The following is a 13,396-nucleotide window of genomic DNA, read 5'->3' on the forward strand; positions in this document are numbered from 1 at the left end:
TAATAACAAATAAATATATCATATATATTTGTCTTTTAGAGTCATGACATTCAAACAAGGACAAGAGTCACTTTGATCGCATCTCTAAATATCTATTTTGAAAACGAGATTTAAGGAAAAACAGTGTGTGAAATTTGGTGAGAACCAAATCTGAGCTGAACAATTGTAATTCTTGTGGGAAACAAATATGTTGCATTTAAAAACAGTGAAAATGCAAGAGTGACACAATAATGGGAATCCCCATTGACACACTGATAGAACTGACTCTGTTCAGTATTTCTCTGTGCAGACCTGAACTTTCTTCTTTTTCTTCAGGCAGTGGCAATTAAGCATAAGCTTAGCTTTTCAACTTCATGTCTAATGTACTGAGGAAAGAAAGAACAAATACACAGGATCTGATTCATTCCAGATGTTTCTCCACTTGTGTTATTTAAATTGTACCTGTATTTATTATAGCCCGAATTAGATATTCAGATTTAAAATGAAACAGTTCCATATTGCAAATCTGACCAGTTGGTTCCTTTCCTTGAAGGGTGAGCTGACCAGATGTGGGCTGTTGAAATTGGTGACATTTTGGTATTGAATACACCTAGAGATTAATGATCACCCAGTTTTTACGAACTTACCATGAATAACACTACAACTAAATCAAAGAAACAAGACAAAGGTGTTTTTAATGTATTCTGTATATAAAACTCTTGGTTAATATAATTCAGTACACAGGACCTTCTTTGTTTGAAGACACCAAGAAGGGGACAGTCTCTGAACACATCTAAGGAATGTAGGTAGTAGAGCAGCTCCAGTTTGTACTGATACTTGTTATATTTAATTTTCTTTTTAACAGCACATCCCTTGTCAAATCTGCCACATCTTTCATGCTGCCCTTTTTCAAGGATAAACTTTAAAAGATAACCTTGAAAAATTAAAGCATCTCTTAGATGAGATACTTTTTTTTTAACACTTTATGAAAAAATCGGCATAGTTTAGAGAAGTTTTTTGCACAAACTCACACATGAGGCTTTTTCATTCTGATTTGAAGGGAAATTGAACCAATTCCACCAAGGTTCTAGCCCACTGTCTTCAGAATTTATTATAGCATGTGAGAGGTGTTAATGTCAGAGATTTTAAAGATATTTTGGTTTATGCTTTTGGCATGTAAAGAGTATGTAAATTACTTTGAGCTTGGAAACAGATACGCTGTGAAACTAAAAAAAATTTAAAAAAAAAGAATTCTCTGTGATTCCTTCTGTTCCTTTAGAGAGAATCTCAAACTGCAACATCCTTTACTTGTCAAATGCTGGGGTTGGTTTCAGTACCTTTTGAATCCATTAATGAAATGAAGAATTAAGATCTACATTATATTTATAAATAATGAATGCAAACAACGAATTCTTTTTTTATATGCATACATCTAAAATCCAAAGTGATAGTTAAAAAAACCCATGCAAACTTGTGTTTCTGACTATAAGGGTAGAAGGTGGTGATGAATAGTGGCCTAATGGACAGGAGTTCTTGGAAAAGTGTTCCTTCCCAGGAAAAAATGCTGAGGAGCCAGAGGAGTTCAGCCTAAGCTCCCTCCACACAGCCCATATCTGAGAACAGGTCATTCCCTCTCTTACCCCAGTATTTTCTAGATTACTCCCATGTGCTTTTGGCAGCTGTCAGTTACACTAAGGGTGTGTCTTGGAGGTCTCTCTTGGAATTCACAAGTGTGTTTCCCCTTCTGTTTCCTGAGGATCTGTGTATCTCTGAGAGAAGAGAAAATACCACAAGGACAAGCCATATGCTTGATGGATCACTCAAAGCTATTACTGGTTATTTTCTGTTAATTTGCTACTTGTCACTTTTTTATGCCAAAAAAAAAATAGTGGAAGTGATTGATACCCATAATTTTTGTGGATTACAGTTATGTCCTTTAAAAAAAGAAGTCAGTCTAAGGGTTAACATGCATGTTTGGCGAGTGGGTATTTAGCTGGCATCCACTTGAGCAGACCTTCAGAACAAATTTTTTCAAAGCAATAGTTACCACTACATCATTATTACTTTAATTTTTTATTTTTTTTATTTCTTAGTTATTGCCCTCAGCCAGAATGATGATTATGAGCCCCAAGGAAAGAACCTGAGCATTCATCTCAAAACAGAGAAACTGGAGAGGGTAAATACTTAAAATCTTCTGAGTTCTCCTTCCTCCCCCTTCATGATGCAGGTAAAACATCTGGACAACAGTTCTAGGCTGACAAACTTTAAGGTATAAATGGCACACAGAATTTTCTATCTGGATCGTGCTTTCATGTTGCAGGCCAATATTTCGGTTTATATATTGGGCAAATTACTGGTTTTGTTAATCTAATTACTGATTAACTCTTCTGGGAATCAGAACACCCCTCAGGATTTTTAAAGCAGTTATTAAGGACAAAGGGGTTTGCTTATTACAGTCATCTGTATTCAAGGTTAAAGAATATCTGAACATCTCTCAATTAGAAGGAAAAGTCACTGAGTGGCTCTGGAATAAAAGTGTTGTCAGTGAGAGTGTACCAGGACACAAAGGCTCTTTGAAGTGTAGCTCTTTAATTACTCCCCCATGTCTCTGCAGTCATTATCCTTAGTCCTTTCTTTTTTCACTCCAAAATAAGTTTTTTCCTTCCAGGCACTGAATTATCTTGGGATTCAACTCACAGATGATCAGCAGCAAGCCCTAAGGCACCAACTTCATAAAGATTCTAAAGGAACGGTGTCTTTTGGAGGTAATAATTTGTTAATTACCATAGAAAACAATAAAAAGTAAGAATACAGAAATGATAGATAACAACCATTAATATCTCTTTTGTCAGTATTGGGTTGATGCTGCAAATAAAATTATAGTTTGAGGCAAGAACCTTATTTTACTGTATGAAAATAAGCTTGAAGTTCTGAAACTAAGTAATAGGAATGCAAATCACAAAGTTATCTTATTAAGAGCAGCCTTAGGAGAGTTTTATTTTGTGCTCACAAAATCCTTAATTTTTTGTTCAAAAAACCGGGAACTGTAATTTTTCCAAAAATTAGTTGGGAGAGTTTTGATGGTTAAAGAGGCTTCTTGAAGCAAGTAAACTGGTGATCACTTAACTTTAGTATGTGGGAAGCAAGAACATTTCAACTATTGCATATAGAAACAGGTTTGCAGGGAGACCGTCACAATTCTTCCAGCTAAACCTAATTCTGATGGAAATGAGTTGCTTCTGTTGCAATTTTTAAATTGCCAGTGTCATCAATCAAAATAACAATTTTGGTTGATGACACTAGCAATATAAAAATTTTTTCAGAAACTGTGAGACATGATGGTTCTCATGAAAATTTCACTTTTCCTCAAGTCCATGAAAAACACTAGTGTGTGGAAAAATAGTATTTTGTACTCAAACATCCAAAAAGATCTTCAGCGAGAAAGATACTGGATATTTTATCAGATTTTATCAGATTTCATGTGGCCTTTATACTTCCACCTTTTTGTCATAGTGTAGCAAAATTTTTAAATTCAAAATGTATGGGTAACCGAAGTCATGTTGATTGTGCATAGGGAACTATTTGTGTTTAAAACTTTCAACTTGGTCAACATCAATTTTACCAAGCCTCTACCAGGGGTTTAAAGGGCCTGAAAAGGAAACCATGAGCTCTGAGCTAGCAGGAAATTTTTCCTTTTTCCTGTCTCCTCTGGTAAGGTCAACACATTGGTATGGGCAGGTGTGTGTACCTGGTGTGCCAAGTTATTTCATTTTTCACAGACACCTGCCAAATGCACAACATCTCAGGTACTGTGAAGGTGAACTTCACATTTGTTTGCTTTTCTCCTTCACAATTTGATCTGAGGATATTTCCTTCCACAATATGTTTGGGCATTTTTATTCTTACCAACTTAAACAGAACTTTCTCTGTGTAGATATCACTCTGATTTTCTTTCTTTTCCTTTAGAAAGCTTGAAGAGCAGACACTGCATTTATCAGAGTGGCTGTTCATGGTGATATTGGCAGTTCTGTTGCATCCATGATCTGTTACTAAACTGAACCTCCAGACTACAACAACAAAATCTGAATTGTTTTTTTTCCTAGATTTTGTTGAAGTTTCAAGGAATCTGTTGTCCATGCACTCAAATGCAACTGATGAGGGCCACAAATCTGTGACTTTTGGGGTCAGTGACATTTCCAGCTTACAGGACTCACAGGTAAAATATGTGCCTGGTCAGTGTTTTAACAGCTGGGAGGAGATTATTGGAGAGTTTAACGTATGTAAAGTAACTCCAGATCTTGGGCAGATGTTTAAAACAGCTCCACAGCATGGGGTACTTTAAGATAACCTAGTTTCTGTGAACCTTTTTTAAGCAGCCTAAGTTGCAGAAAGCAATTAATGTAATTAAATTGTGGTTTGTTGTAAGTCTGGACAACATTGATTTACTGAGGTTTCTTAATAAAATTTGGACTATTACAGCCTGTGTGAGTGAGAAACAATTACTGGGCCCAGTGATTTGAGTTACTGCTACAGTGAATATCATTTTATTCTAGAGGTGACTTTAAAAAGCAACATTTTTGGTATATGAAAGCTAAAATAGAATGCCGTATTATTTAAAATATTAAAATAGTGATGTATTCTTGATACTTTTAAAAACACTTTATTAATCCATTTTAAAAGGAAAAGTAATTGTTCATTTGCAAGATAAGTTGTTAAATTTTATTAAACATTTTTAGCATTTTCAGATCTATAAATCAACCTAAAATTAAGATTTTCTTCTCATTTTATTTACAAGAACTTTTAATATGAGATGTTAAAGATTATGGAAGACACAGTTAGCAATACATTCTAACCTTATGTATTTGTATACACACAGTTTGTAACCTGTGATTCCTTGGAGGATGATGTGGAAAAACTTAAGAAAGAAAGAAATGAAGCTTTAAAAGAAATTAGTAAATTAAAGGTAACACTCACTTTTTATTTTCTTTAAATGATTCAAGAGACTAATTTTTTTGAGTGTGTATAGTAATTTACTGGGTTTTGAATTTCATATGCATTTTTCATAGATAAATAGAATGGCAGTGCTAACAGACCTAATCATGTTTGAAGATTGCTAACAATATATTTGTGGAGACACTGAATTTTAGCCATTATACTGAATGCCAGCACATTTTTTAATCTGATCCATAGAGAAATGAGACTAAGCAGACATTTCACAGAAGTGAATTTGGAGAAATTACTAATTTGCATGGCAATTTTATTTAAAAATGTGTGATGCTAGTAACTGCAAAGTCTGTGTGCATGCTGATACTTCTGAAAGGAATCAGTACTGGAGGATTAATTAATCTGTGTGCAAAATTAATACGTATTTTCCCAGACATTACAAAATTCCCGAGTCCTAAAGCAATAAACGTAATTTCTTAATACCTCAGGGTGCTACCACATTCCCATGCTCCTGAATTTCTTTTTTAAGAAACCATGAGATAGGAAATTCTGTATTCGGTGTACATAACTCTAGTTCTTGGACAGGAATACTGAGCTTGGGGTGATGACAAGTTTAAAAATTGCTCCAAAAAAATTCTTGCTGTAAATTACAGAAACATTGGGTTGAAATGGCCAGAGATTAGTTCTGTTCTGTGCACAAGGATTCTTCTTCTGAGAGCTTTGTACTGAAATGAAAGAATCCCTCTTACATTGAACACAGTGATTACTGACCAGGAGTCCTGAAATTGCTTATGTGGAAAACTGGCAATGATCAATCTATAATTAATTGCCTCATTTCTTACACTCTTTTCCACATATCCCAGAAACGTTCAGTAAATAATTCTAAAATACTCAAGAAACTTAAACAGCATCAGTGAACTCACAGAAATGTTAGCTTTTAGAGATGGTTTTATCACAGGTTTTATAAAAGCTGTTGATAGAAGTTAAGTTTTGCTATCTGTAGTTTTGAAAGAGCTAATTGCTTTAGGACCAAACCTCTTTCTCTTTCAAACTTACTTTTTCTTTTTTTTTTTTGACAGGAAGAATTGTCTGAATCTGTGAACTTACAGAAACAGCTAACAGAGCAGCTACAAGTAGTCAAGCAAGTATGTTGGAGTCTCTAAAAATTATAATTATTTTAAAATGTTCAATTGTTTTTTTGTGGAAGGGAAAAAGGAGTGCCTTTTCTCTTGCTGCTCATATAGACTATACTTTCATGCTGATTTCAGCACGAAGTGGTTCTTGTGTTCCTACAGAGCTTTTGATTAAAAGTGGAGCATTGATCCTTCAGTTTTTTGAGCAGTATTCTATTTCTCTGCTATTGAATTGAGATAGGAACCCTGAGACCAGCTAGATCAATGAAGTGGGATAATGATGAAGTAGAACCTTTCTACTCTTAAGTGTTCTTGAAGGGATTTTGCTGTTCTTAGGCAACAGTTGCCTAATTTACAGTCCTAACATTAACTACTTTATATGTCAGCCAGTCTTAAGTGTGAAAGGAATTACCAGGAAAAAAGTTGTAGCCAGGGTTTTCTGAGGAAAGTCTTGTTTCTGCCTCCAAATCTATCTGTAATTATGAGCCAATAAATCAGAGTATTTGGCTTCCTTGTGTCTCTTAAAGGAAATTCCCAATTAAATGTATGTCTTATGTCATTTATAGCCTGGATTCAAAACCAAGGAACTTTCCTGTTCCCTCTTCCTCCTGAACACCCTGTCATCTTTTCCTTCTAATGAGCTGGCTGATTTTCTTCCCTCCTGCACTGCTGAACCTAGTCTTTGCAGATTTCTCATGTCAGATGTCATGTAAAAATGCAAGATAAAGTTGAAAAATCCCCTGTATTAAGATTTGTTTTCTATTTTTGCTCATAACATACGTTGAACACCTTCATTATCACCTTTTATTCTTCAAATAGACGAGAGCTTGCTTGGAAGATTTTTCCATTAGTATTGTGTTGTTTCCCTCTGTACACTGTGGGAAATAAATTGGGTTATCTTCTGGATAAAATTTCACTGAAAGATTGTTCCAGTAATGCACTTGAAGTTCCCATTCTCTAATGGGTTGGCTGTGTCCTTCTAGACCAGAACACTTGTTCAGTGTATTAGTCCAGACTAAAGCTATTACAGAGTATAATCCCCAGTACAAACCTCTTTTCCTGGGAAGGCAGCCTTGAAGAGGGCTGATTTAAGATGTTTTAAGTGGCAGCAGTGCCCATTTGCCACCACTCGAGGTCCTCCCACTTTTATTTTTCTCAGGTACTGTCTTGCAGCGGTGAAATTCAGGTTTGCCCTGCAAACCTCCCAGGGATAAATAGATGTTCTTGTAGGCATTGAAAGGGTCCCATATAGTGAAGTGAAAGAGAAATAATAAATTAGATATGATTATAGCATTTTGTGATCTATTTTAGAAGACATAAGTGGGCTTTTAATGGACATTTTCTTCTGTTTATACTTGGTTCAAGTGTTTTATATATATTCTTTTATATATATTTCTCTGGTTTAAAACCAATATTGGCAATGAGATTCATGGTGATAAGTTTTTTAAAAATAGGCTGCTTATAGTGCAAGTTGCCGTTTAACTTATGATGTGCATTCTTGCTCGAGCTGGTTAGTGAAAGGAGTTAATGAGTACATTATTGAGCCCTAATGACCTGATTAGAAGTAACAAACAACCAAAGTAAACAAAAAACTCAATTTAAGTCTGTGCTTAATGTCTTCTGACTCCAGCGTCATTTAAATGTTTTTTTGAAATGACTGCTTTCCTGAAAAAAACAAGGTTTTAAATGAGGGTTTAAGTTACCACATGTGTATAGGGGTATATTTTGTGGTATTTCTCTTTTCTACTAATTATGAATTGCAGAGATTACAGATTAATTAAGACGGGGTACAAATATTCTGGTTAATGAACATGCTTTGTTAGTACCAATTCATTAAACAGTGCTTGACTCAGTAACTAACAGCATGAATAAATTCTTAAGATTAGAAATGCTGCTAAACTTGCAGTGAGATAGTAATTATTTTCTAATAGTGGTATGTGACAATTCAAGTTCATTAACTGATCTATTTTTGCTTTGAAGTTGTGATATAGCACGGTATCTTTGGGGCTTCCTTGAAATCATATGTGAGCTGAAATTGGCACAGAACACAGAAAGGCAATTTTGAGTACCTGAAGTCTTGCCAAGAGCATGAATGTGAAATCTGTAATGATGTCTTCTGTCTTCCTGGAGGAGTTGGACTGGATCCTGTGCTGCCCGAGAGTCCTGGGGTATTTCAGCCTGAATGATCCCTTCTGTACTACAGCTTTTTCTGGGCAGTTTCTGTCAGCTGGAGCACTCAGCTAAACACAGGAAATGGGAGAGGTTGTAAAGATAAGACACTGTTTGTGGTATCCCAAACTCCTGGACTGGGTTCATAGGGCTGAGATTTGCTACCCTGTGGTTGTTTTCTCTAAGGGGAAAAGAGGGGCTTTGAATGGCTGCTCTTTTGGAAGCTGTATCTGATTCATTTCACCCTGCCTTAAAGAAGCATTGGGTTTATTTCATTAGGTTTTTTATTTTAATACATAGTAAAGTTATTCAAAGTTCTTTTAAGGGATGATTTCAACATACAATTTTTGTAGAATTAATCAACAAGTACAGTTGATTTGTAACTACAATTTTTTATGTGGTTCAAAAGAATATCTTAGTTCTGGTGTTTGTGGTGGCTGGAATAAAACTGGGACAAAACCTTCTGACACTCAAATTTATCCAAGGAAGAAACAGAACCTGGCTTGGGAAGAAACTTGTACCTTGAAATTACTTTTTTAAGGATTCAGCTTCTCTCCTCCAGCTGTTAGTTCCTTATTGGTTGTAGTGGTTTCATACCAGATCAGGGCAATGGGTCCCATGAATTGTTTACATAAATGAAATATTAGCAGCTGCAGATCCCCTACCTGTTGTGTCTTAGAACCCTAGATTGGTTTGGATTTGAAAGGACCTCAAAGCTCGTCTCATTCAAGCCCCCTGCCATGGAGAAGGACACCCTCCACTATCCCAGGTTGCTCCAAGCCCCATCCAGCCTGGCTTTGGACACTTTTTCATACATTTGAGTGGGACAAGAGCTCATTTTGCTGAAGTTGATGTTACCCATCAGTTCTTCGCTGGTGGGGCTCCTTAACTGCCAGGTGAGAGGACCCACTGTGTCCTCACAGTGCCAGTAGCTGGAGAATGAGAAAACCTGATGGAATCATTTCCCTTTGCGCCCCTCTTCTCCAGCAAACGGCTCTGGTGTGTCAGACGATTTTACTGATTCAGTTGTAGTGTGTAATTGTTTCATTGTAATGTAAGAAGCCATTGTTCCTTAATTATTCCTTTAGGTCTTTCACTGTTGAAATCTGGTCATACTTAGTCTGCTATTACGGAGAAATTAATATTCAACAACTGGGGTTCTGAAAAAACAGTGGAGGAGTAAAGGCAATTCTGGATTATAAGACATTAAACCTCTATCTCAAGGAGGTCTTCTTTCAAAATGAAGACCTCCTTTTTCATAATAGCAATTTTCTATTCACTTTTCTCATGTCAGTTTATTTAAATAATTCCTAAGTGTGGGTTTTTAAGATGCCACCCTTTTTCAAGGCCTCTGTGTTCATTTATATTAGTCAAACTTAACGTCAGAGCATCTTTTCACTTTTGTCTCCAAGAGTCTTTTTCCCACCTCCAGCCTGTTTCCCAAGGACGCCTTTGCTGCTGAAGGTTCCCAGCTCATCCTCTGAAGCAGCAGGGCCCAGTTCTTCTTGCTGTTGACTCATTTTGTGTCTTACAGTGGCAAGAAAGTGCCCTCCCCAAAGGCAGTGATTTTGACCTCTGCTTCTGTAGGTTGATAACTTCTAAGAAGTCCCTGTGTTCCCTGAATTGTTTCTAGGAAAAAGGAGTGCCACGAGCAGCTTGCAGGAGGGGTGATTGCTGTGCTCTCAGGGAGTGTGAGCAGCAATGCCCCTCACACTGCTCTTAGTGCTGTAGACACTACTGTGACACCAGTGTGAGGAATAACACACATGTGGAGCAATAAACCTGGGATGAGTCCGTGTTTCCAGGTGCAGGTGGTCCTTGTGTAGTTCCAACGCTTCCAGAGGAAAAAAAAAATCATTCTACTTGCTGTCAAATTAAAGGTCACTTAAATGGATCTCGTAGTGCTTGTGCCCTGTGACGGAAACCTCAAAATTATACAACACCATTGTTACCTGTGTTCACTAACGGTGTTGCTTTCTACATGTGTGGTTACTTCTTCTACTGCTCTATTTTCTGAGAGACCAGGATGTGCCTGGCCATCATCCAAATTGGTATTATATTGCAAAGATAAGGAAGATCATGTCCTGGTTATATGTCACTGACATTTGCTGATTTATGGCCTGGAATATATTGTTCATTAAGACTAACAGTGTGGAGTTAAAAGTCATATGAAGCTGAGATTGGTAGGTCATTTTACAGAAAGAACATTATCACAAAGTATAGGAAAACCTGACTTGAAGGATATTGATTGTACAGAACAAATGCTTCTATGTTAGGAAAGAATTAAATCTGTATTTTTAACTGACCTCTCTAGACATTTCTATTATGACACCTATTATATGCAATTTCTTCCACAAAACAGGAAGATCTGGTCATCTAGGATTTTTGGGAACAGCAATTTCAAACCTAGCTTCTAAAAGGCAATTTCCTCCATGTTAAAGAGTCATAGTGTGTTTATGTGTGTTTACACCCACCTGTTTTCCCTCTAGTTCCATTCCCAACTAGTATAAAATTATTATAATAAGATATAATAGGTAGACCAGGAATAGAATATTCACCAAAGTGTCCTTAACTGAGCAACTTCTACAAAAAACTTCTAGCTCTGTGAATTTGTGTATTCAAATCTGATAATTTTAATTATTCAGAAAATTGAAATAAAGTGACTTTTCCTACAGATTAATCAATAGCTGAGGGAAAAGATGGTTTAGTGGTTTTGGTGCCAGTGAGCCTGTATATTTTGTGTGAGCAGTTTGTTTGTTTTATTCCTAGATGAGTGTAAACTCATCTGTTGTACAGACCTTTAGTTTGGCTAATTTACTGAACAAAGTTAACTTCAATTCACTCCTAAAACGAACTGAGCAATATCTTTCTTGAAAGGAGATTTTGCAACATTTAGGGATTACGTTAGCTGAATTAAAAGCTAACAGTTTATGATTTTCTGTTTTCTGTACATTATTTATATATAAAAGTTTTATCTAACACTCTTCTGTGATAATCCAGGATATTTGAAGCATAACAGGAGCAGGAACTAATCAGAAAAATAGATTTTATAAAAAGTACTGGTTCTGAGAAGAGTGCGGACTGAACACTTGAATGAAAAGTCCATCTACATGATGTGTGAGCTGTGACTAGAGTGTAAATTCAAGCAATAATAATGAAATAAAGTAACATCTTATTAAGGTACTTTTTTGGTATGGAAGCACTGGGGCAGATCAACAGCATCTGGTGCATTTCAAGAAAATCTGTCATACAAGTAGATTTTTGGTAATTATAGAACTTGTTATTTAATTTATTAGGAAAATTATGTCTCTGTACATACATGATTTTCATTTGCACATCATATATTAAAAATTAGCAGTTGAACCCTCTAACCATGAAGACTAACAGTAAGCCCTGATGCCAGCTGCAGTACGTGTGAGCTAAATCTGCTCTTTTTGGTGCTGGAGTTGTAACTTTTGCACTGAATTATATAACCTGCAGGAAGCCAAGGCAGCTGTGGAGGAGACAAGAGCCCTGCGAAGCAGAATTCACCTGGCAGAGGCTGCACAAAGGCAGGCCCGCGGGATGGAGATGGACTACGAAGAAGTGATTCGCCTGTTAGAGGCTGAAATTGGAGAGCTGAAGGCTCAGCTCGCTGAGCATTCTGGCCAAAATAAAGTAAGCAAAGCCTGCTAGAGTTACCATGGTTTCCTTGCTGTTGTCATGTATCTTGTTTTCATTTTCTTTTCATCTGCTTTTCTAAAGTAGGTCACTGTTTGTCTTGTATTATTCAATAACTGGGATGGTGTGTAGCAAAGAGGGTAATGTGAAGTGTATGAGGCTTCCTTTATCCAGACATCTTTGGGCTGGAAAAACAGGAGCTCCCAGCATATGTGGGTTATAGGTCAGAGCGGCACATCTCAAGCATTAAGCATGGAATAGTTTCTGGGCTGCAGATACATTGTCTTTAAAGACTGCACCTTGCATATATTTCTATGCTTTTGTACTTGTGTGAAAACGGCCTTCAGGTTTATGTTGCTGTTAGGCAAATAACAACCATGTAAAGTCCAGTCCTGTTCTAAAGTAAATTTAGATTTAATCAAGGTGATCATTTAAATGCTACTAATCTTGCAAAAAAAAAAATTAATTGAGCCTTATATTTTAAATCTACTTCATCTCCAGTGAGGCATTTCAGAACAAGCTAAGAAATAAAATATTTGATGCACTTCAGAATTCTTCCTCCATAACTCCTGACTTGTGTTTAGCAAGCAGGTTGACATTTGTGAAGTTACCTTGTCTTTCTCATGAAAAAATGAATGTGCATATGACCTGGTGAAGAAAACCTACTGAAATGCCTTATTTCATCCTGAGAATTAATTTAATATTTCAAGACATTAGAAGGTAAAGTCAAGATCCCTGGTAAACAAGCTTGCAGAGAACACCTTAGCAAGTCCCTGTAGCTCCCAGGAGGAATTTCTCTCATCTGATTGTGAGCAGTGAGCTGAATCACACTCTGGACGTTCTTTCTGAACATCTGGGTGAGATACCCCATCTTTTATGTCAGGTGTTCTTGCTGCACTGTTTGTTTTCTAGATTTTAGATTTCTAAATTTTAAGAAATTCAGAGGATGTGGGTTGCTTTCCTGGAAGTTTGTTCCTGAGATTCTAGCTTGAGTTCCTGAAATTCTGTCTGAGTACTACAATTACCTGTGTGGAGATTTGAATCTCTGCATTTCTCACCCAAAAGAAGCAGTATCAAGTAGGTACCAACTCCATTTAATAAATAGCCTTTAGTCTTATCCTGTTGTAAAAGGGTAGTCAGTTACAGGCACCAGGATTCAGGCAGGGTCACACTTGTTTGTTTTTGTTCTTCTCTTTTAATGCCCAAGTAAATCTCCCCCTAAAACACACTCACTAAACAGAATATAACATGTGTTGAGGCACAAATAAAAATCAGATTGGTCCCTCTCACCTTTTCAGTGTGAAAGAATGAGGTCTTCAGCTGCTTTTTCAGAGTGGGCCAAAAAAAGGTGTTTGAATCAACAGATTCTTTGACATTCAGAGTGATGATGATTCTGCTGCTTTGCACAGTGTATACAAACAGATGATTTACTTCCAGTGAAGTTAGTAAGTGGGATTTGGTGATTATTTTGTAAGGGTTTTAGAGTAGGTTGTGGGCTTTCAGAATGATCA

At 36.5% G+C, this 13,396-nt stretch overlaps 1 protein-coding gene across 3 annotated transcripts in view; it reads left to right on the forward strand.

The window, feature by feature from the left end:
* The window catches only part of STXBP4 (syntaxin binding protein 4), a 67,917-nt gene that overhangs the window by 19,550 nt on the left and 34,971 nt on the right, over nucleotides 1-13,396 (forward strand). For all 3 annotated transcript variants that reach the window (XM_066200596.1, XM_066200597.1, XM_066200595.1), the window contains 6 exons: nucleotides 2,073-2,155; nucleotides 2,648-2,744; nucleotides 4,083-4,195; nucleotides 4,856-4,942; nucleotides 6,003-6,068; nucleotides 11,706-11,882. In XM_066200596.1, coding sequence (XP_066056693.1) covers nucleotides 2,073-2,155; nucleotides 2,648-2,744; nucleotides 4,083-4,195; nucleotides 4,856-4,942; nucleotides 6,003-6,068; nucleotides 11,706-11,882 — 623 coding nt within the window. The remainder of the gene's footprint in view (nucleotides 1-2,072; nucleotides 2,156-2,647; nucleotides 2,745-4,082; nucleotides 4,196-4,855; nucleotides 4,943-6,002; nucleotides 6,069-11,705; nucleotides 11,883-13,396) is intronic.

This window comes from Chamaea fasciata, unplaced genomic scaffold, assembly GCF_029207755.1.
Source record: "Chamaea fasciata isolate MVZ Bird 193981 ecotype frontalis unplaced genomic scaffold, bChaFas1.0.hap1 SCAF_19, whole genome shotgun sequence".
NCBI classification, from domain to species: Eukaryota; Metazoa; Chordata; class Aves; order Passeriformes; family Sylviidae; genus Chamaea; species Chamaea fasciata.